The 22,387-nt window shown below is 34.9% G+C and overlaps 4 protein-coding genes across 4 annotated transcripts; 3 read left to right on the top strand and 1 right to left on the bottom strand.

The window, feature by feature from the left end:
- Nucleotides 1-2,617: 2,617 nt before the first annotated feature.
- LOC105963745 (SET domain-containing protein) lies at nt 2,618-6,094 on the bottom strand. Its single transcript, XM_012988191.2, has 16 exons — nt 5,959-6,094; nt 5,769-5,859; nt 5,470-5,644; nt 5,280-5,385; nt 5,086-5,168; nt 4,973-4,999; nt 4,728-4,891; nt 4,547-4,633; nt 4,354-4,434; nt 4,202-4,263; nt 3,989-4,045; nt 3,788-3,859; nt 3,431-3,664; nt 3,187-3,302; nt 2,993-3,070; nt 2,618-2,905 (listed from the first exon to the last, which is right to left on the bottom strand). The coding sequence occupies exons 1-16, from the start codon at nt 6,010-6,012 to the stop codon at nt 2,734-2,736; spliced, it is 1,659 nt and encodes a 552-aa protein (XP_012843645.2). The 5' UTR covers nt 6,013-6,094; the 3' UTR covers nt 2,618-2,733.
- Nucleotides 6,095-8,815: 2,721 nt separating this feature from the next.
- Nucleotides 8,816-11,864, top strand: LOC105963744 (zinc finger CCCH domain-containing protein 48). The gene is made up of 9 exons (XM_012988190.2): nt 8,816-9,985; nt 10,073-10,168; nt 10,263-10,352; nt 10,462-10,563; nt 10,658-10,807; nt 10,930-11,049; nt 11,136-11,195; nt 11,297-11,394; nt 11,505-11,864. Exons 1-9 carry the CDS (start codon nt 9,497-9,499, stop codon nt 11,647-11,649), a joined length of 1,350 nt encoding a protein of 449 aa, XP_012843644.2. The 5' UTR covers nt 8,816-9,496; the 3' UTR covers nt 11,650-11,864.
- A 2,277-nt stretch (nt 11,865-14,141) lies between these two features.
- LOC105963743 (P-loop containing nucleoside triphosphate hydrolases superfamily protein) lies at nt 14,142-16,896 on the top strand. Its single transcript, XM_012988188.2, has 7 exons — nt 14,142-14,635; nt 15,049-15,173; nt 15,583-15,733; nt 15,832-15,942; nt 16,073-16,211; nt 16,313-16,428; nt 16,508-16,896. Exons 1-7 carry the CDS (start codon nt 14,375-14,377, stop codon nt 16,694-16,696), a joined length of 1,092 nt encoding a protein of 363 aa, XP_012843642.2. The 5' UTR covers nt 14,142-14,374; the 3' UTR covers nt 16,697-16,896.
- A 178-nt stretch (nt 16,897-17,074) lies between these two features.
- Nucleotides 17,075-20,042, top strand: SSE1 (shrunken seed protein (SSE1)). Its single transcript, XM_012988187.2, has 8 exons — nt 17,075-17,427; nt 17,679-17,736; nt 18,189-18,399; nt 18,499-18,764; nt 18,873-19,126; nt 19,299-19,366; nt 19,674-19,735; nt 19,818-20,042. The coding sequence occupies exons 1-8, from the start codon at nt 17,359-17,361 to the stop codon at nt 19,877-19,879; spliced, it is 1,050 nt and encodes a 349-aa protein (XP_012843641.2). The 5' UTR covers nt 17,075-17,358; the 3' UTR covers nt 19,880-20,042.
- Nucleotides 20,043-22,387: the final 2,345 nt, after the last annotated feature.

Here is a 22,387-nt window from a genome sequence, read left to right as displayed (position 1 = left end):
TTTTTTTTTTAATTGCAAAGTTTGATCTTTAAATCTTTATTTTATACCTCAATTCCACGTGGCAGTTGAGTTTCAACTACCTCTTTCCCGCCCAAATGCTTTTTTTCCCATTTCTTCAAATACCCCTAATCTAGAGAGCAGAAATCGGACGAGTAAGATCCAAAGTAGTACTCCTTAATTATTCTAAACATTTTTTGGAAGTAAAATAATTCTTTTGAAAAAAAAAACCAAATGTTCTAAAATTGAAATTAAAAAAAAAATGTTCCAAAATCAAATGCTACTTCTTTTATAAATTAGTTAATTGCATTAATATTGTGAAATTAAATGAATCATATCATGCATTGGCCAATTTATTTATCTAAAAATTTATTTTAAATATTAAAAATTGGCTTCTTGAACTAATCTAACTAAAAATTTGTGAACTAGTGTGTGAGTTCAATTGTTGGATACTTTTTCGTTAGGGGGTAATAAGGTAAATTGGCGATGCAGTTTCTTCAAGTACAACGGCCTAGTCACTGCAACAACACGCACATTTTTCAATTTCCACATATTACAATATTACCCCTATTAAACTCCACAAGATGACAAGAACCACATGGATATGATCGTAAATAAAAGCTATATTCCGCCCATAGGGGTAATTAACTGCAAAACCAATTCCGTATCACATTTTTTTCAATTTTCACTGGCAAAAGAGAAGTTCAAACTCAGAGCTCCACAACCACAATGGCGAGAGCTTACTTTCAGAGGGAATCTCAACGAAATACCACCTGCTGCTGTTCCTATCATGCGCACGGTATTGATTTTTATCTTCCTTTTTAAAAAAAAAAATTCACGAACTTTTTTATTCTGCGCGGTATTTTATTTGAGCTGGAAACGAAGAATTACAATGTACTGCGTAATGAAGCTAGTTGACTGTTTGATTCTACGTTTTTTTTCCCCCAATTTTTCAAATGTCTTTACGTTTTATCCGAATCTGAGTACTCTTTTAGGGATATTGATTGGTTTGATCGACTTTGTTATTGCCAGAAAAATATACAGATTTCTATCCTTTTTTTCATGTTTGAATTCCATGTTTCGTTATTCACTTTTCTATGATGTTGGAATTTCGCGTTTCGTCCATCTTCGTTTTTTCCAATTTTCTGTTTCTGGCTTTCAATCGACACTAGGTTTTACCGAATCTGAGTGTTTTGAGGAGGTGAAGCTAGCAATTCCTTTTTTTTTTTTGTGTGTGCGTGTGTGTGTCAGTGTGTGTGTGTGTAATTTTACAGTCGGTTTTACGTTTAATTCAAATCTGAGTGTTTATGAACTACAAATTAATTAACACTCTGAAATTCTGTGTACTGATGTTACTACGTGAGGTGAAGCCTTAGTTCTTCTTTTTTCAATTTTTCGATCGGCTTTAAGTTTTATTCGAATCTGAGTGTTTATGAAGTCCAAAGTAATTACTACTGTGAAATTCTTTGTGTTGATGTACTACGTGTGGTGAAGCATTAGTTCTTTTTTTAATTTTTTTCCGATCGGGTTTACATTTTATTCGAATCGAAGTGTTTAATTTGGGGAAAATTTGATTGATTAATGATCTAATTTGCGTTTTTTGTGATGAACGGATGATACAGGCTTACAGCTTACTCAGTTTTGTTTTCCTAATGTTAGCCATGGTTAGTAATGGAGCTGTGGTTACCAAGCTCCTGGGTAGTAGTAATTCAAGGTAATTAATTAAACAATTTCCAATTCTCAATTTAATTACCAATTCGTTTCAGTTCAGATTATTAATTTTTACGATTTTTCGTTTTCTCTCGGCCAAGATTTCTGTATGCTGCACTTTTGGTAGTGTCAACCAGTTTTGACTGCTTTTGGGCTGCAGTGTTCTTTGCAACAAGCTTCTCTTTCTTCTACAAGTTTTATGATATCTTGTTCATATTTGCAAACTTGGAGTCGACTGCTTCAACTGTTTTCGACCACACACCTATCTTTCCATTGAAGGTAAACGCATATACATACATATTAATTCGATTACAACTCGATGTATACAGTTAAAGAATTCACGTGTAATTCTGCGGTGTGTGCGTATTTTTGCAGGCGAGTATGGCCTATGCATGGTTTGTGCTGTATGTGACTGTTTATAGCCAATTGATGGCTTGGAGAATTGTACATCAGAGGGAGTACAACTCCGTGACGCATGCCGTCGGCTTCTTCACTGATTTTCCTTATGTCTGCTACCATGGTGCCAGAATTCGATGTGTCGCTCTTTATAATGTACGTTTTACATTGAATTACTTACGTAGTTTATATTATTGTTTTTTTATCATATATATAATTATGGCAGATGGGTAGGGCAATGTGGCGCAGAGGCGGAGCACCCGATCGACGAGCGGCTGACTGAAATTCTTATTACGGCAACTACCATGGAACTGTGAAATGGTAATGAGGGTAACTGGATATATACACAATTAGTATAAATAAACAAATAAAGATACACTTGATTTTGAGTGTGTGATTTTAGCTACAGTATATACATTTTCTGCAGTGAATTTTCTAAAGTGGTTGGTTTTTGGGTTTTGAACCAATGTTATATGATCTTGTATAGTGATTTGCATGCATATGAAGATGGTGGTTTTGATTTTATTGCAAAGTTTGATTGATTTGCATGCAAGTATTAATTTATGTTTTAACTCTAGTTAAAAGGTGCAGAAGAAACAAAAACCATATCCAAGATTTCATAAATTAACTCTAGTTAGACTCACTCAATGCCAGATGCAATGCATGCTCTGCCTCCTTTACGAACCGACGAGTCAATTCCTTCTGCCCTTTTCGATATACTATGCTAGCCCATCTGTTTCTACTCGTCGTCAAACCGATTTTACCGTCGAGAATGTCGTTTTCTCCAGAATTAATATCTTGTCTACAAGAGAAAAAGGAAAAAAAAAAGATATAGCATAATTAAGAGGTTCTAATTTTATTTTATTTTTATTTAAGAAAAAAAATGTACCTTTTCTCGTTTTGGGCAATCTCGAGTAACTTAGCATCGCTCTCTTCTGTTCCGGACCCCTCTTCAAGTTCCATCATCCTGTATTTATGAATAAAATAAATTTAGAGACAAATGAAAAAACGTAAACATTTATCGTAATCAATAAAAAATTATCTCTGCATGTTAAGCGTTAAATTGTTTGAGGAAAAAATTACTTCATATTAAGAAGATCAACAAGAAGTTGCAAAGCGTTAGAATCTCCACAAGCCTCCCATATAGCTGTTCTTACGTCAGTTTCCGATGGTTGCGTCTTTCCTCCAGACCCAACAAGCTTCAACAAAAAAATATAAAAATATAAAATACGGCCAAGGTAAGATGATTTCTTTTTTAGTAATTCCACGTACATATATTGCTTAAATGACGAAAAATAAGGAAACATTGGCTGAAAAATTGCAACACCTCTTCGAGTAAAGAAGAAACTTGGTAAAGCTCGTTTTCCTTCATGGTTATTGTTCTCAAGGTAGATAAGAACTCTTCGGGAAAAACAAGTTTATTAATGTACGAGGGAATCTTTCGGTTTCCGCTCCAACTGTAATTAAACCCCTTGTTACTAGTTCCTTCCGGAAAGTTACGTTCGGAGAAAAAGCCCTTCTCTAATAAATTTCTAGTCAACAGACACCTCAACTCGCCTTTCTGTAAAAATAACAAATCAAACCAAATATTAATAAATAAATAAACTGGGATGCATGCATGCATATGTACATAGTCGAGCTTGTTTCTTAGGGTTATTACTACCAAATATTAATAAATAATCACCTGTGCTTCTAGAAGCTGCACTTTTGTTTCTGAAAAGGGTACATCCGAAATAGCTTCCATTGGATAATGAACCTGTACCATTACTAGATGATAAATAATTCATATTAAAGATAAAGCATTTATTTACACACACACACACACACACACACACACACACACACACACACACACACACACACACACAAGTGTCGGGTTATTTACCATAAGATAGTCGTGTGGATTTTCCTCCATGACAAATCCGTAAAGGTATAAAAGTTCCTGCGTCGAAATTTCAACTGATTATCGAGCAATGAGAAAGCTAATGAAGAAGTTCTTTGTCCAGTTATCATTATTTCATAGGGCAAATAAAAAAACCAACGCGACTCTAAGTTTAAGAAAATAATGTCCAAGAACGTTGTACGGAATTCGACAAACCTCGTTGCCCTTGTCACCATAGCTGATGGATATCTCTTTCTCACCTTGGAGAATATTCCCAGCTGATGCAAAAAAATAAAATCTTGTTTAATATATTGGCTTTATAAGAGAAAAAGACGAACAGAAAAATGGGAAAAATAAAAAAAACCTACCAGAAGAAAGGTACATGGAAAAAGGGGTCCCACTTAATGATCCAGTTTCATCTACTTCCCAAGTTGCTGCAGGGTTTAAACCTAGACAATATAGTTTGAACAAAAAAAAATTAATAAAGCTGAACCGATGGGTATATAATTACAAAGTAGCTAATTGCATATAATAAACAATTATTGATGTTAATCGGATTACCGTGATTGCAAAAATCAATGCCTGGCACCAAACCCTCGACCCATATTGTCTCTCCTTCTTGTGATGCAGAATTATTTGTCTGAAGAACTGATTAATCAACGTAGTCCGCATCGTTAAGAACAGAAGCAGATCCTTGTATGAAAATATATAGTTGTATGAAAAACAAAAGGCAGATCCTTACTTTTTCCATTTTCTCCGTTGACCAAATTTTCAGTAGAAACATGACTTGTAGATTCAACGGGTGCATCGCTAATTGTGATGTCTTTCTCTAATTGAATTTGTGGAAAAACATAGGAACGCGGAAAAGGGATATTTAATGCACGAGTCCAAAATATAGAATTTGCCCTGTTAAAAAAATTGTCAATGTAAATACCCTCGTGAGTTTATATGTGACGTATGATACGGGTAAGTGGTCCGAATCATTACCAAAGGAAGTCTTCAAATCTCACTTCACTGCCAAAACCAACAAGAAAAAAAAATACGATTCAGATATTTAATTTGAGAAAAGGTAAAGTGAAACTTCACAGTCAAGAACACACCTCTCGGGATTGCCGTCAAGAATCAAAAGCCTCTCCGCCAATTTCTTCACTTTGTCGTCAAATAAAGATTTCAAGTTTTTCTTCTGTTAACACAAACCTGCCTTCAGTCACAATATTGCTAAATCGTAAATATACAAAAGCAAGACTCAAACTTAGAATATCAAACATCGAACGATGAACGATGAACACTTCACCTGCAGTTCAGCGGCTCGATGCAATGTGGTTCCCTTTAGTTCTAAAAGCTCGTCGTCCGTAAACCAAAGTGGATTTCCAAATTCATTAGGAAGCATATCAAGGTACCTAAGATTAAGATCAGATAATGACTATTTTTCATTTGAACTACAATAAAAAAAAGTAGAGTGAATCGTAAAGTTCTATACGTACGGCTTCCATGTGGAGTTCTTTCGGAGACGTTCGACTGTAAGAAACAACATCATCAAGAATCGGTCGTCGACTTGTCCTTCCTCAAACATTGACCTACATTCAGGTCCTATGAAAGGATCTTCTAAAACCCTCATAGGGGTTATTGCCAGATCAAGTGGGACCACCAAAAAAATTCCTGATTTTATTTCCAGCAAGAAATTTTTTTTTACAAAAAATAGTTAAGATCCCTAAATTTCTTAGCAAAACAATCACAAAAGCCCTAAAACTGAAAGGAAATCAAAATAGGGTAATTAATTTACCATCGGGAACATCGTCAGATGAAAAAATGCCAAATCCTTTACTCGAATTGCAGTATTTGATTTTGCAGCCGCGTAATTCAGCTCCGTTCACCTGAATTAAGAAATGCAGTTTCGATATCTTTTGAAATACTTGTAAAAACAATAAATTTAGCAACAAAAACAAAATCTGAGGGAGAAGTTTCTGATTTACCTTCAGCCATTGAAGGAAAAGCTCGAGCTTGGCTGCTTCTAAATCCGTCGCCATTGTTGTCAGACTGAGAAATAAACGAAGCTTTTTTTAGCTTCACTTTCGAACCTAAATTATGCAAATATATTTTAGAGTAAAAAGCAGTTTACCCCCTAAACAAATGGCCATTTTGCACTTTGCCCCCTAAACAAAAAAAATTTGCACGTTCTTACCTAAACTTCGGTTTTTGTTGCACGGTGCCTCAAAATTGGAATTTTCCGGCAATTTTGACCGGAATCTTACGCACGTGCTTTTCACGTGAGTTTTAAAGGGGCAAAATAGTCTATTCACTTACATTCTTCATAAATTAAAAAAAACAAAAAAAAAAAAAAAAAAAAGAAAGAAAGAAAGAAAAAGAAGAAGAAGAAGACGGTTGGAAAATCTGCAATTGAAGAAGAAGAAGAAGAAGAAGAAGTCTTTCTTCATTTTTAATTTTTATTATTTTTAGAACTGTCAATCTTCTTCATTCTTCAATCTTCTTCCTTTCTTTTTCAATAATTTCTCTGAGATTCGTCTACCAAAACCCAGAAATTTTATCTTCACAAAGAATTATGATTTTGCCAAATCCGACGCCAATGTTACTCAATAATCAATCTTTTCGTCCTCCCTCCAAATCGGTGCCAAGACCGTGATAACACCCACTCAGACCTCATTTGACCTTGACCCCGACGGGAGGTCAAGCTTCTCACAACTTGGAGCACAAATACGGTTGTTCGGGTTCTGCCGGTTCGGCGGCCGGAAATTTGAAACCAATAAGAAAGCAGTCTTTTCTCCGCCACACACAACCAAGATCCTGGCGGAATCCGCCACTATCATTCCCAAAAACAGAATTATGTAATCTGCTATTCTCAATTTTCTGGGATGATTTTGGTTTTTTGGGCTGTTTTTGTTATTGTTCCTTAAGATATAATTTTATTTACTTTTCCAATTTTTGTTAAATTGAGCGAGCTTTGTGTTATTCTACATCAATTAAAGAAGTCTTTCAAAATTGATTTTACGGCAAATGGGGGGTGGGAATTTTTCCCGGGCCGCAGCAGCTACAGCGGCGAAAATGAAGGTCTTGCGGTGGGATTGAGAGAAAATGAACATGGATTAAAACATGGGTTAGTGGCGATTGTGCAGATATTCTCCATTAATGAAGTCCTGAAGCAGAACTCTGTTATGAGCTGTGTGTGTGTGTTTTAGAGAGAGAGAGAGAGAGCAAGAAAGAGGGGTGATGGCACGGTGGCTCTGTTATGAGCTGTGTGTGTGTGTGTGTGTTAGAGAGAGAGAGAGAGAGAGAGAGAGAGGGAGGGGGTGATAGCACGGTGTGTGAGGGAAGAAGACACAATATCTTTTTTTTTTTTGTTTTTTTTGTTTTGTTTTTATATTTATTTTTTAAAAGATTAAGTTATATTTAATATACAATATGTAAGTGATGGACGAATATACCCTGCAAATGTCACATGCAAGGCACATGTTTTAATTTTCCGGATAAAATTGCCGGAAAATTGAGTTTGGGGGGTTACCGTGCAACGAATTAACAAGTTTAGGTAAAAACGTGCAAATTTTTTTTGTTTAGGGGGTAAACTGCAAATCGGCCCATAATTTAGGGGGCAAACTGCTTTTTACTCTATATTTTAACTAAAATACAAATAAAAAAATACTTTAAATTTTATGGTAAATAGCACTTAACGCCCTATGGTTTGAGTTTTGTGCATATGGCACCCTTGTACTTTCAGTATAAGTATATGACTCCCTATAGTTTGAATTTTGTAAGATGACCCCTTGTACTTTTAATATAATCACATGACCCCCTGTGGTAAATAATCATGTTCATTAGGAAGATGGTTAGATACAAATTGCACCCATATACTATCACCATTATCACATATACTTCCTTGTACTATAAAAGGCGACAAAGTGGCCATCAACTTAACTATCAACCATCAAATCTCTACCATTAGTTTATGTATCGTAACTACATTTTTATCCTTACATTTATATGATATTAAATTAGCATTTTTTTGATTTTATTACTCGAAATTTATTTATTTTTACTTTATTACGTAGCACTCCGGTTGCATAGACAAGTGGTTTTAGAAAAAATATGTCATAGTATTTGGACGTAAAAAATTAAATGAATGAATTTTGAGAATTAGTACTATAAAATTTTAAATCTAGTTTTAGGGTGAAAACAAAATTATAAATTTTCAAGAATTTTGAAAAAAAATAAAATAAAAATACTATCCACAATAAAAAATACTATTCATAAAGTTTGGGTGGTATTTTTAGACTGGGAATAAAATTGCAAAATTTCATAAATTTAAAAGGAAATTAAAAATAATTTTCAGAGTATAATTTTTTTTAGAAAATTTGGGTGAAATTTCTAGGCTGAGGAAAATAAAAATTAGGGAAGAAACATGAATTTTTTTTGAAGTAAATTGAGTACAAAAGAACAAGAAAGAGGCACATCTTTTACACACAACCAGAGGGGTATTTTCGTCCGAAATTGTTCAACATCTATTACAATAGTCGGTCAACTTTGAAAAAATGATGGATTCGTTAACATGGTTTAACGGCAGGGGGCACTTGCGACATTGGTGATAGTACAGGGGCGCAATTTATATTTAACCCTTAGGAAAAAGAAATTTATGAAAGTTCAAGGGGTTATGTGCTTATATTAAAATACAAGGGAGTCATGTGCTATATTGAAAGTATAAGGGGTTTGATGCACACAAAATTCAAACCATATAGGGGTATAATTGAGGGGTATAATTGTAAATAAGGGGATTCCAAGAAAAGCACAAACTTGAGGGGTATAATTGTAAATAAGAATCAGGTGCACAATAGAAATCCACACCGACGCGGTTTCCCCAATCTATATATACTTCGATTTGCCCACCATAAATTTCACAAATTTCTTGTTCCAAATTCCAATTGCTTGATTCTCAAGCAAGAATAATTATTGTTGTTCCGAAGAGAGAGAGAGAGAGAGAGAGAGAGAGAGAGAGAGAGAGAGTTTTCTTTCGGAGTTCCTAACCCTATCAATCAGGTTTGCTACTACTTTTCGATTCTCTGTAAACAATTAGGGTTTCTAGATTGGTGGACGTTTTTCAAATCGATCGACCGATTCTTCACTGTGGATGGGTTTTCAACAACCGGCGATCATCGGATCGGATTCCGCTCTTCAGTTTTCCGGGATATAGATTTGATTTTCTGTTCAAGGCTGTGCTTATTCGGATTAGCTAGGGTTTTTTTTTTATTGCTTTTTTTTATATTTATTATTCCTTAAATATTCGATCGAATCGGGGGAAATAAGTGCCGTACGGAAATTACTGGGAAACCTTCGATTGTTGTTATGGCAAGTTATGGTCTTGGCTGCGATGAAGATCGATCGGCCCGGCCCGCCCCGGAATTGAGTTTCTTCAGTTTTTTACGTGGTGGATTTAGAATGAATCAAGTTGGTGTTGGTTGAGTTTCTGATTAATGTATTACTTATGATTTCGTTTAGTAATCTACAATGGAGGTCATGGCCGCAAAGAAAGTCTCGGATTTTCATAGAATGGGAGCACAGCCCGCGAAGAAGAGTGTAGTCTGCAGATATTGGGCCAATGGGAATTGCATCAAGGGAGACAATTGTGACTACTTTCACGGAGAACGACCACCTCCACAAACCGGTTACGTTCATTACAACCAAGCCAGAAGCAAAACATGGACGAATACGAATTCTTCTTGCAATCCGAAATACGGGAACGGTTCAAGTTTAAGCAAAAAAGGGGGCAAGTTCAGCACTGCCAGTTATCAGAAACCCCCACGAAAAGTCAGCACAAAGAGTTTGACTTTTGTAAGATCCGAACTCGAGAAAAACGACACTCGAAAAGCTCCGATTAAGCAGTGCGGAGACTGGGTTAGGGGCAATTGTGTCCGTGGAGACAAGTGCCGGTATGTGCACTCTTGGTTTTCCGGCTCGGGATTCGCAATGTTGGCGAAATTAGAAGGGCACGCAAAGGTACTTCATCAGTTAAAATATGCTAATTTAGGTTGTTTCTTATTGGGTTTTTACCAATGCATAAATATTTTATACGACTTTTTACAGGGTATTACCGGAATTGCCCTTCCATCTGGCTGCGATAAGCTATATTCGTGCAGCAAGGACAAATCTATTCGAGCTTGGGACTGCAACAGTGGCCAGGTTGGAATTGTTATTCATGTCGGTGTAATTAAACTGTATATTTTTTTAAAGAATGATTTGAGGCTTACATGTTCATCCATTCTTGATTATTCAGCTTGCTGGTTCTGTATCTACTGTTGGTGAAGTCGGGTGTTTAATCAACGAAGGTGCATGGTTGTTTGTTGGACTGCCGAACGTTGTCAAGGTATAAATATATATATAATTTTTCTTTTATCGCATAGCTGTAATGAAATATGTATACCGTATAAATCTTGTTAGTGTTTTGATCCATCGTATTATTGTCGGTAATGTAGGCATGGAACATTCAAAATCAAGCCGAGTTTTTCGTCAATGCACCTGGTGGTTTAGTATGTAGCCTGGCTCTGGACAATGACAAGTTGCTTGCTGGAATGGAGGTGATTTTTGCTATCTTTTTTCTAAGTACACACTTTATTTCGATCATTTATTTTTTCGAGTAGAGACTTATATAGCTCTTTGTTGTGTATGCAGGATGGTACAATATTAGTATGGAAGTTAAATGCAGAGAGCAATACTCCCGAACTGATCGCAATGCTGAAGGAGCACCATAGCGCAGTGTGTTCTCTTGTCGTTGGGGCTAATAACAGGCTCTATTCAGGCTCGAAAGATTCCACCATAAAGGTATATTTCTTCGATACAATCTTTTGGAATTTTAGTTATGCTATTTTACCTACCGCAAACTTTGACAACATATTCAAGAACCTGTCTGAAAATTAATCAATTTATGCATACTCTGTTTCTAGGTGTGGGACACTTATAACTTGCAGTGCCTGCATACTCTGTCCGGACATACAAAAGATGTGACATCCCTCGTTTGTTGGGACAGTTATTTGATATCTGCTTCTCTCGATAAAACACTTAAGGTTAGTATATTGTGATTCGATTTTCTTGCATATGCTTTTTTTTTGTTGATTATATCGTAATTCTTTAACGCTCGTGTGTTAAATAGGTTTGGAGTGCAACCGAAAGTGGGACTATAAAGGTGGATTACGAGGTTAAAGACGATTATGTAAGTGAAATGACATTAACTGTTGTTCGAAGAAATTTCAATAATTTTTGCAATTTTTTTTTAATTAAATAATGAAAATACGGCTTGTGCGGTTTTTTCAGGAGGTGAATGCTATGTGTGGCATACATGATGCAGAAGGTAAACCGATCCTCCTCTGCGCGTATAGTGATAACACAGTCCGCCTCTACGAATTGCCTTCGTGAGTATATTTCTAAATTATTAAATTAATTATCCTTGAGAAGCTTGATTAGTCTCTCCTAATTGTTCGTTAATTTCCTAATTATGTTTTTATATGTTTTGTGACTTTAGATTCACAGAAAGGGGAAGAATATTTTCGAAGGGGAAAGTTGAAGTGATTGAAGTAGGCATCGACGGACTATTTTTCACGGGTGATGCTAACGGCGATGTCTCTGTTTGGAAGATGATCGGCGCCCCATGTATGGCAGAATCGTAATTCTAGTTTTTTTCTTGTAGAGAAAAGTTTGTTTGCCAAACATGGCCTTAGTTTTTTGCCATTGAGATTTCCTGGGAATATTTAAAACCAGGAAAATGACAATATTAGTGTATCATCTATGCACTTCGAAATGTGAATATTATTTCTTCAAAAATAATTGTTAATATTAATATTTATTTATTTTTGTATAATATTATATATTATATATTATTTGACTCTTCCATTTTCTTTTCCTGGAAACTTTTATTCTTGTTCAAAATTGACCAAAACTTGGACCCGTAAACTCAAGTCCAAGTCGTTTTTGATGGTTGGTCCAAAAAGTCAAATCAAACCATGTAATAAAATACATATCTAAAGTCAATGTAATTTAGATCTAATTATAATGTTTAATTTCTCAATTTGTGATGTAATATTATTATTATTATTATTATTTCTTTCACATTACAATACATAAAAAGAAAAATATTTATTTACGTCAAACTGTGAAATAATTTCCAGCAGCTCAATTTAATTATTTCAAGAATAGAAAAAAATAATAATATATGGTAACTTCTTATTTGTTAAATTTTAAATAGGATTCCAATTTAATTTTAATTTCTTGTGATTGTCGATTTTCATACCAGACTTGCCTTGTTTGACCCGTACTAAAACACTTCAATTAAATTCCTTTTTAAACCAAAAATCAATTGGAATTAATTAATACTATTCCAATTATGAATTAACCACAAAAAAAAACAAATTAAACCCCATAAAAAAATAACAATAATAATAAATAATTTCCTTTTTATGACGCATTGAATTACCAATAAATAAAAACCAACGGTCTTCTGTCAGAAAATAAACAAGCACAATAATAATAAAAAAAAATTAATTGAATAAAAACCCTAATTACGTCAGTTTTAATTCAGGTCCCTACAATATAGCCATTACTCACCTTAACCCCACCATTACTCCTAGTCCTAATCGTGCACCCCTAAAACTTTGCCACGACCCACCCCCCACCCCCCCCTCTATATAAACAAGAATTCCTTATAAAAAAAACAAAACAAAACAAAACAAAATTAAGAGAGAGAGAGAGAGAGAGAAGTAGAGAGAGAAAGATAATCATGGGTTATTCTTCGTTGTGTAAGAACAAGAAAAGTATGATTCTGGTTGTGTTTGTGGTGATGGGATTGATGATGAGTTTTATTACAAGTACAGGTGATGCTTACGTAGTTGATGACGAAAGCACGATGATCAACACGAAGAAGCTGTCGTACTATAATTATAAAAGTAACATGAGAAGAAGAGAATATTGCAGCGAAATATATTTGGTGAAAGAAGGCGAAACCCTACACAGCATCAGCGATAAGTGCGACGATCCGTTCATACTCGAGAACAACCCTCATATTCAGCAACACGACGACGTTTTTCCTGGCCTCGTCATCAAGATTACCACCTCAAGAAACATGCTTAATTACTAGTTTTTTTATTTTTTATTTATTTTTTTTATTATAGTTTATGTAGTTTTAGTCTTGGATTTTTTTATTTTTGTTGTAAGAAATTGTGTGCAACATCCAGAATAGCGATGAATTTTCTGGGATGCGTTTCGATTGCAGCCGGATGGATTTCTTGTTACGACTTATGGTTCAATTAGTTATTTCGTATTTTTTGTTAAATTTATAAATTATATGGGGAGTTTAATTTAATTTGTATATATTTTCGTCACAATTTCAAGCGATCTTTGGTTTTATTTCACCGGATTGAGTATATCGAACAAAGTTACTCGATATTTGATTATTGATCGATTGTTAAAAGCTCGTTTAAGGTTAATTGGCGCAAGAAACTCGATTCGAATAATTTTATTAGAACATAGTTCTAAGACTCCATAGATATTGAAATAAACTTGACTAATCAACTATACCTTTCGTAACTAACTATGGCAAGAAATTATTATAATACAAGTCAAAAGTCAAAACACATAAACGCCTTGCCGAATAATACTAATGCTACATATGTCCACTTTGCCCTCGTACTTAGATCGTCTTTGCGCTTCGCTTCCCCCCAAACAAAAAGAACTCGTACGATGATACCTCAACTTTATTTTTTGTTGCATCGATGTCGAATTTGTCGATTTCGGCCAAAATATTAGCCGCAATTCACACCACGTGACAAAGTATCGATTTTTTTTTTATTTTTTTTGTTTGGAGATAAAGCGCAAAGTACAAGGGGTAAAGTGCAAATAATCCTACTATACATATACAATTTAAATTATATATTGATGGGCTAAAACCAACAACACCATAAAAGCCCACCAATTGGAGAAGAATTGAAATGGGCCAAAAGAACGAGCCTAGACTACATTAGAAAAAATAAATAATTCCAATTTCCACCCCTATTTAAATTTTAAACCACATGACGGCGCTTTTAGTAATAACATAAACATAAGGGCCATAATTGCAATTAAAACAAAGTGGGAAAAGTTTTTGCAAAATTATAAAATTACCATAAATGAAATAGATTCGCACAGCCGAAGGCACAAAGGCAGTCTTCTATTTACAGGCAATTCAAGAATCAAAGAATCAAAGAATCAATCTCCCATCCACCATCAGATCTCTTCCCAATACATATTTAGCCAAGGGGATCCACGAAAAACCCTCCTCGCACTCCAACTGTTTGTAGAAATTCCCCACTCAGCAAAGAAACAAGAAAGAAAGAAGACCCAAGTGCGAAATTGCATTATTTGATGGGTTCGAACGAAGAATTGCCGGAGGGAACACTGCAGAATATACTGGAGCAGGATTCGCTCAAGTGGATATTCGTCGGCGGAAAGGGCGGCGTGGGTAAGACCACTTGCAGCTCTATTCTGTCGATACTGCTCGCACGTGTGCGGACTTCCGTACTCATCATCTCCACCGACCCTGCCCATAACCTAAGCGATGCGTTCCAGCAGAAGTTCACCAAGACTCCTTCCCTTGTTAATGGCTTCTCCAACTTGTACGCCATGGTATGTATGTTAACTCATCACTCCTCAATTTTCCCCAATTTCAAAACCCTTGAAATTGGGGGTTCTGATTGTTGTAATCGTCTGTTTGTTTGGGTTGGAATTTATTGTGATTGGGTCTTACTTTGATATATTATGATTAATCATCTCAATGTTGATGGATGTCGATGCTCATTTCGATTGGGGATTGTGTATACTTCTGTACAGTAAATGGGCTGTCATCGAATTTCAAGATGTAATTTTTATCTAATAAATTTTGACAGCTACAAGGCATTGTATTGTTCGTCCCTCTTTACATTTTTGCCCTCTGTGGATTATATTTGATCCGAGCATTCGAAGAAAAACAGATTTTCGATTGTCAGAATTTGCCGTGTGTACGTGCTATATATGGGATTAATTTATGTTTGGTCGTGTAGGAAGTTGATCCCAATGTGGAACACGACGAGAGTGGTGGTTCAGATATTACCGATGGATTTGTGTCAGAATTAGCTAATTCTATTCCAGGAATCGACGAAGCTATGAGTTTTGCTGAAATGCTCAAGTAAGTTTGACCGCTTTGTGCTTCAAAATTGACCTGCATTTGATGTATGGAATGTACTCGATTGCTTTGGCAGGAATGTTTCTCGTTTATATCGATACTTTCCAAATTAATGTTCATTAGTGTGTCATTCGCTTGAGAAAAAAATGACCGTATAGCTACGATTTCTCTCACAAATTTGCACGATTGCTTATATTGAGAAGCATCGATTCAAATTAGAAAAGCTTTCGTATATTAATAGAGTCACATGTTCTTGAAATTATCTAAGAAGCATAAACTAATACTTTATCACATGAATGTGAACAATACTTGTCGATCTATCATTGAAGATTCATATATATATATATATATATATTTTATATTGTTTTTGTTTTGTTTTAAAATGCGAACTCGCCTTGAATATATTCTTCAGGCTAGTACAAACTATGGATTATTCTTGCATAGTGTTTGATACAGCTCCAACCGGCCACACTCTTCGGCTGCTACAGTTTCCCTCAACCTTAGAAAAAGGGCTCGCCAAAATTATGAGTTTAAAGAGTCGATTTGGCGGTTTGTTGGGCCAGGTTTGATTTCTTGCTTACTTTACGTTACTTTACTTTTATTAGATGAAATAAGTTTTTAATTCATATAAACTAATTATCTTCTTGCGATTTCACGGCAGATGACTCGTTTATTTGGTCTCGGTGATGAATTTGGTGAAGATGCCATTCTTGGAAAGCTTGAGGGCATGAAGGAAGTGATTCAACAAGTGAACCAGCAATTTAAGGACCCTGTAAGAAATATCTCGTTTCTTTCGATCAAATTACACGTTAATCCTATCCGTTTGCATTCTGCAGCTCCAAAATTAAATATCCCATAATTTTGTTTTTATACGCTATGCGTTGCTTTTTTTTCTTGGCCAGGATTTGACGACTTTCGTTTGCGTCTGCATTCCGGAATTCCTATCTCTTTATGAAACTGAACGCTTAGTTCAAGAACTTACTAAATTCGAGATTGATACGCATAACATCATAATCAACCAAGTAATTTTTGACGAAGAAGGTGAATTTTCCTTTTTACGTCTACTAATACCAAATTATATTCTTTTAATCACCAATAATTTTCTTTGTTATTTAATTTTTTTATTTATATTTTTGTTACAGTCATTCAATCGAAGTTGCTGAAAGCTAGAATGCGAATGCAGCAAAAATACCTCGATCAATTTTACATGCTGTACGACGATTTTAACATAACTAAGTTGCCGCTTTTGCCCCAAGAGGTAGTACTAGTAGTAGCCTTTTCTCGATTTTTTTTATGCATTAGTAAACTAATATGATCCAACGGCTGATATTGAACAGGTTTGTGGGGTCGAAGCGTTGAAAGCTTTTTCGCACAATTTTGTAACACCGTATAAATCGTCAATTACGAGAGGAACAATAGAGGAACTTGAGCTTAGAGTTTCGGCGCTGAACGAGCAGCTGAAAGATGCCGAACCAGAACTCGAAAGACTCAGAAAGGGCAAACAAAAGATCGACGAGGCAATATGAATCAATGGATTTAAATTTTGAAGTTTACTTCTTTTTTTTTTTTTTTTTAATTTTTTTAGACTGTAATAACTAATAAGTAAAGGGATTTGCTGTTAAAAAGAATTTTTTTTTTCAGTAATTTATGATGTCTGGTTGTATTTTATGGTCATACTATATATACTGTACGATTTTCCTCTGTTTTATGCAATTTTTTCACAAAATTTAAATTTTTAAATATGTATTTGCAAATAATAGCCAATTTAAAATAAAATGAATTACAATGTTATTATAAATAATGTACTTAGAAATTGACAAGAAAATCAATTGTATTTCTGAATAAAGAAAAATAATATTTAATTCATTTATTTATGAAAAATCCATCCACTAATTTGTTCGTCCATTAATGAGAATTTCTCTTAAACAATTTATCGGCTGACGTCACACACACAGAAAATCATCTACACACATTTCAAGAAACGAAACCCCCAAAAGGAATCCTTCCTTTTTTTCTACTGGGATTCAATTTCAAAAATTCGGCGAAGGATTATTCAAATCAAGCTGCGGGATTTTGGTGGTTCTAGGGTTCCGTAGTGTTCTACCATTAATCTACGGGTTTAGTGATTAATCCCTAGATTAATTGGTTGTTGTTTTTGGTAGAGATTCTCTCAGTGTTTGGATCCCCCATGGAATATTACAAGAGATTCGTTCGTAGAAACAAAGATTATGTTCACTCTCTGGAATCTTTAGCTAATGTAAGCCTGCTCAATTTTCCCCCTTTCTTCTTCTGCTCTTTTTTTTTTCTTTTTTTTTATTTATTTATTATTATTATTATAAGGATTTGTTCATAGCTGTTTGAATGTGAAATGGAAGTGAATTGGGTGTTCGTAGCTGTTTAATTTATGTGTTTCCACACTTGACATTATTAATTAATGTTTGATGCAAATATTTGGAAATGCATTTATTGTGGTTGCAAACTCTTAATGATGTTTTTGTTGATGTTTAGGGTTTAACGTGGCTTCTCCCGGAGCGATTTTCGGAGTCGGAAATTGGACCAGAAGCAGGTTTTGTAGCATTTTGGTAACAGTGGCTTCTTCTTATTACTAAAAGTGGCTCCTTTTAGCTCTTGTATGTTGAATTCTTGTTTTTTTGGAATAACGAAAGACGAGAAAGAAAAAGTAGAACCATCGATAACCAAATCCCGTCGTATTTTTCTTTTTGACAAATCAAGTGCCGATTTAAATGTATTTTTCGTACCACGAACGAAGTGAATGAACCTTCCGTTAGCCGATAATGTTTTAGTAGTTTTACGTTTACCATAGTCAATGTCCACATATAGAATAAACCGACCTGATATTTTTTCTTTCAGGCAGAAGAATTTTAAGTTAAATCCGTTATGACGTAGATTGTAGTCTTGAAAAATAAGATAATAGAAATTAGTACTTTTTTTCTTTCTTGATTTTATATTTGGTTGTTGAAATTGTTTTCCCCTCATACGCCTCAAAATTTGCTGCAGTAACGTCATTTTTGGGTATTATCACAACCATAAACGAACATATACTCGATACAACTCCAACTCAGATTCGGCAAGTGGAGTCTTCTTCCTTCCCGTTATCACTCTGCATAACTTTGCTTAAAGACTTGGAAACCCTCGTTGAAGTTGCGGGCCAACAATTATACGGTGAAGAAAAGAAATGGAATTTCATGGCCGTAACAGAAGCTATCAAGTAAACTAACTTCCTCACCCAAACTTCTTTTTCTTGTTTTTTTTTTTCCGTAAACCCAAAATATGTAACCATAAATGCTGTGGATGGATCAAATTACAGGGCATCACTTAGGTTGGCAAGTTTTCGTAACAGTGGGTATAAAATGCTTTTGCATGGTGGGGAGAGTATAAATGACGGAAACGACCATAGTGATTTTGATTCTCGTAGAAATGTGATATCAAAAAATCATCATGAGAATAATTCACAGAATCTTGAAGGCAGGGCGTTGTTCGCCTTGAGTAGATTCGGTGAAAATGCTCGAACAATTTCCGAGCCAACATGGCTGCGTAGGGTTCAGCACCAGCAGGCAATTATGGATCCTCCATGTAAATTTTTCTCATTGGGCTCGTTTTGTTTTGGTTTAAATATGCGTTTTGACTGATAAAAATGTGTTTTTTTTTTTTTTTTTTTTTTTTTTTTAAATGTTGTTGCAGCACCGGTGGCTGAGACGACTAGTCTGTCTGATTTTTTTTCTGAGAAGGGTATAAGTGGGGGATTCTTTTTGACGGGAGAGGTGATGTTTATCTTAAGACCGCTCGTTTATGTGTTGTTGGTAAGGAGATATGGTGTGAGGTCGTGGTTACCTTGGCTTGCTTCTTTTGGTGTTGACCTCGTTGGACATGGAATTATTTCGGCTGTACGGCACAGTAGCAATGATTTTCGTCTTTCCAATGCCGAGAAGAGTGAGGTTTGGATTTCCCGTATTCTTTTGATCTCTCTCTCTCTCTCTCTCTCTCTCTCTCTCTCTCTCTCTCTCTCTCTCTCTCTCTCTCTCTCTCTCTCTCTCTCTCTCTCTCTCTCAGTTAAGATTCTTCTGGCATTAATTGAATGCTGAAACGATAAACGGGCATATACTGCAGTTAAAAAGACGGAAGTTTCTGTGGGCGCTTTACCTCATGAGAGATCCGTTCTTCACAAAGTATACACGGTAAGATTCGTTTTACGAGCTATTTACAAAAAAAAAAGAAAAAAAATAGTATAAAATTAAGTAAAATTTGTAGATTTTAATAAAAATAATAGTAATTTAAATGCAATATGTCGAAAATATGCTCGTTAACTCTTTAAAGTTAGAAAATAGATAATATAGATGAATTTGATGAATGTTCAAAATTGTTGAAATCAAAAGTAGAAATCTTGGAATAGATAGGTATTTGATAAATTGATAATCGAGAATACAAAAAATACAGATTTTCAGTTTTTATATTTTTGTTTTCTTTGTTTCCTCGGTGTTTCAGGCGTAGACTCGATGGTACTCAGAAGGTTCTAGAACCTGTTCCGGTTGTCGGGCTTCTGACCGGTAAGTATTGTAATTATGTTTGTGTATATATATGTATATTCTTTCTGGAACTTTCTTGAAAAATCGTGCGTTGTATTTGTAGAGAAACTGGTGGAACTTATAACTGGAGCCCAGACGAGATACACGTACATGTCTGGTTCGTGATTGAAAATCCTTTGATTGAATTTGTATCTATTCTCGACGGTGAAAGGTTTCTCCGGGAGTTGCTTTACTCGAATATTACCACATTCATATTAGTAATAAAATGTACATTCATATTCTGTATGCTATTTACCTTGATAAACTATATCATTAATTTAAGCTGAAACTTTGTAGTCAGTTTAATATATATATATATATATATATATATATATATATATATATATATATATATATGCATTTGTATCTATAATTTTTTGGTGCAGGAAAAGGCGACTATTTTAATGTTGAATTGCTATGTAGTATGATAAAAGGGTTAGAGAGACACATACGCTCTGATTGGTTCATGGATTTCAAAATAAGGAAAATGAAAATGCAAAGGAAAAGGAAATCAAGGACTTTTGAAATCCCAATTGTGTTTGGTTTCTATGAAAAATAGTAATGAAAAAGATTTTGTGGAAAAGTATTTTCGGTAATTTTGTTTGGTTCCTATGAAAATTGACAAGGAAAATATCAAGTAAAATGAAAATAATAATTAATTATTACGGAAAATTAAATTAAATTTAACAAAAATCTTACGCCCAAAATCCATCTTCTCTCAAGACCACATCCACCAACCCCAACCATTCACCTAACAAAAATAATAAAAATCAAAATAAAAACTAAATTCAAGACTCCTCCTCCCTTTTCTCCGACTGAAATTTTTGTCGCCGCTGGATGGGTTCTTCACAATTTTTCCTTCTTTTGCTATGTTCAGTCACAATAAATCTTTTATCAATCCAATCATCAGACCAATAGGAGTATCGCCGGAAAGTTCGCAAGCGGATGAAAGATGAAAGGGTTGTTAGCAACGGCGGCGACGGTGAGGTTCCTGGCGGTGATAGAGAGGTTGTGACGGCCGAAAAGTTCTCTAAGCAGGAAAGATGGAGAGGATGCTAACAGCGGCGGCAGATAATTTTATTGGTAGCGGAGGTCGGCGTTGGAGGGGCCGGTGGTGGTGGCGGCGATCGTCGTGGGAGGGGCCGGTGGTGGTGGCGGATCTGTCGGCAGAGAGTTGGTGGAAGCCAGTCGAAAATTGAACGGGGGAAGAGAACCCGATTAGTTTTCCTCATTTTCCTCATATTTTTTGAATAAAATGGGTTTTCCTCATTTTTAGTTAAAAATGTTTTCACCATTTTCTCTAAATTACATTACTCACTATTTTACCTTTTAACCAAACAGGAAAAACAAATTACTTTGTACTTTTAACTTTTTACCTAGCATTTTCTATGAACCAATCACAGCCATAAAGGAATGTGTGTAATTGCTTTGTATCGGAAATCGGAAAGAAATTTCAGAATTCAGCCAATTCCAATTTAAATGCTTTCGTTTTAGGAACGATATTTTTTATTTCAAAATTTGAGAGTTCTAGTTTTCTCGATTTGTTTTGGAACGGAATTGAAATACATACTATATTTCAAAATTTTGATCCGATAAATCAAAAAATGTTTTCGAAATTCCAACCCCCCCCCCCCCCCCCCCCCCCCCCCCGGAAACTCTCACTTATAACATCAATATTATTTTATATTGTATTATAACTTAAAATGAAAATTCTTAATTTCATCGATTTTGGTCCAAATAAAACAAGCTTTCTAGTTTCAATTTTCGTTTATATTTAATTTATAATCAATTTTTCCAAATAAAAAAAAATCCGGTAATGCTAATTCGAATCTTATCCTTTCGATTTACACCTCTAATTTTGTAGTACTTAATTAAAATTCAAGGTGCCAACCTAACATTAATAAATGATATGGGGGTGGGGGTGGGGGTGGGGTTTCAAGGCTCAAAATGTATATAGGTAAATTAGCTGTCCTTGAAAGTAATTACTTTGGAGGTGGCAAATGGGCTTCTAGGCCCAACCGTACTATATTTAAATGGGCTAGGGGGCCCGACCCTACTCCAATAAAACCTACTACCAAGGACACGTCCACTAAATATTACTAGTCAAACAAGATAATGACCCCATTTAAAATAATAAAATATAATAATAATTACATATTGACCCCCTTAAAACTTGAAGAGTACATTGTTAGGTGATTTAAAAGAATAAAATGCATTTTTACATCCCTCAATTTTACCTCGATCTGATATTTGGTCTTTTTTGTTCACAAAAGAAAATTTTAGTCACTCATGTTTCTGCACACCTGTGGTCATTTATGTCAATTTTCTGGTCGTCCGTCAGTTAATACAGTGATTGACACATGTTTGAGGTACTAGATGAAAATTGTGGGAAAGGACTAAATATGAAATAAAGATAAATTTGTGTGCGAAAATTATATTTTCCCTGTATGAGAGTATTTAGAAATATTACATGTGTGGGGGGGAAAGTGTAATACCCCAAACATTTAATAGGCAATAAAAGAGAGAAGAAAAAAAAAGTATGTCCCACAATAATAAAGAAAGAAGATGTAGTAGCTAATAGAACAATAGTAGGCCCACAAGAAAAAAAGTATTTGCAAAGTGGTCCCCCACAAA

Source organism: Erythranthe guttata, chromosome 2, assembly GCF_056151865.1.
Source record: "Erythranthe guttata isolate IM_541 chromosome 2, IM_541, whole genome shotgun sequence".
In the NCBI taxonomy this organism is placed as follows: Eukaryota; Viridiplantae; Streptophyta; class Magnoliopsida; order Lamiales; family Phrymaceae; genus Erythranthe; species Erythranthe guttata.
Note: the sequence above shows the minus strand (reverse complement) of the source record. Positions and strands in the feature narration are given on the sequence as shown.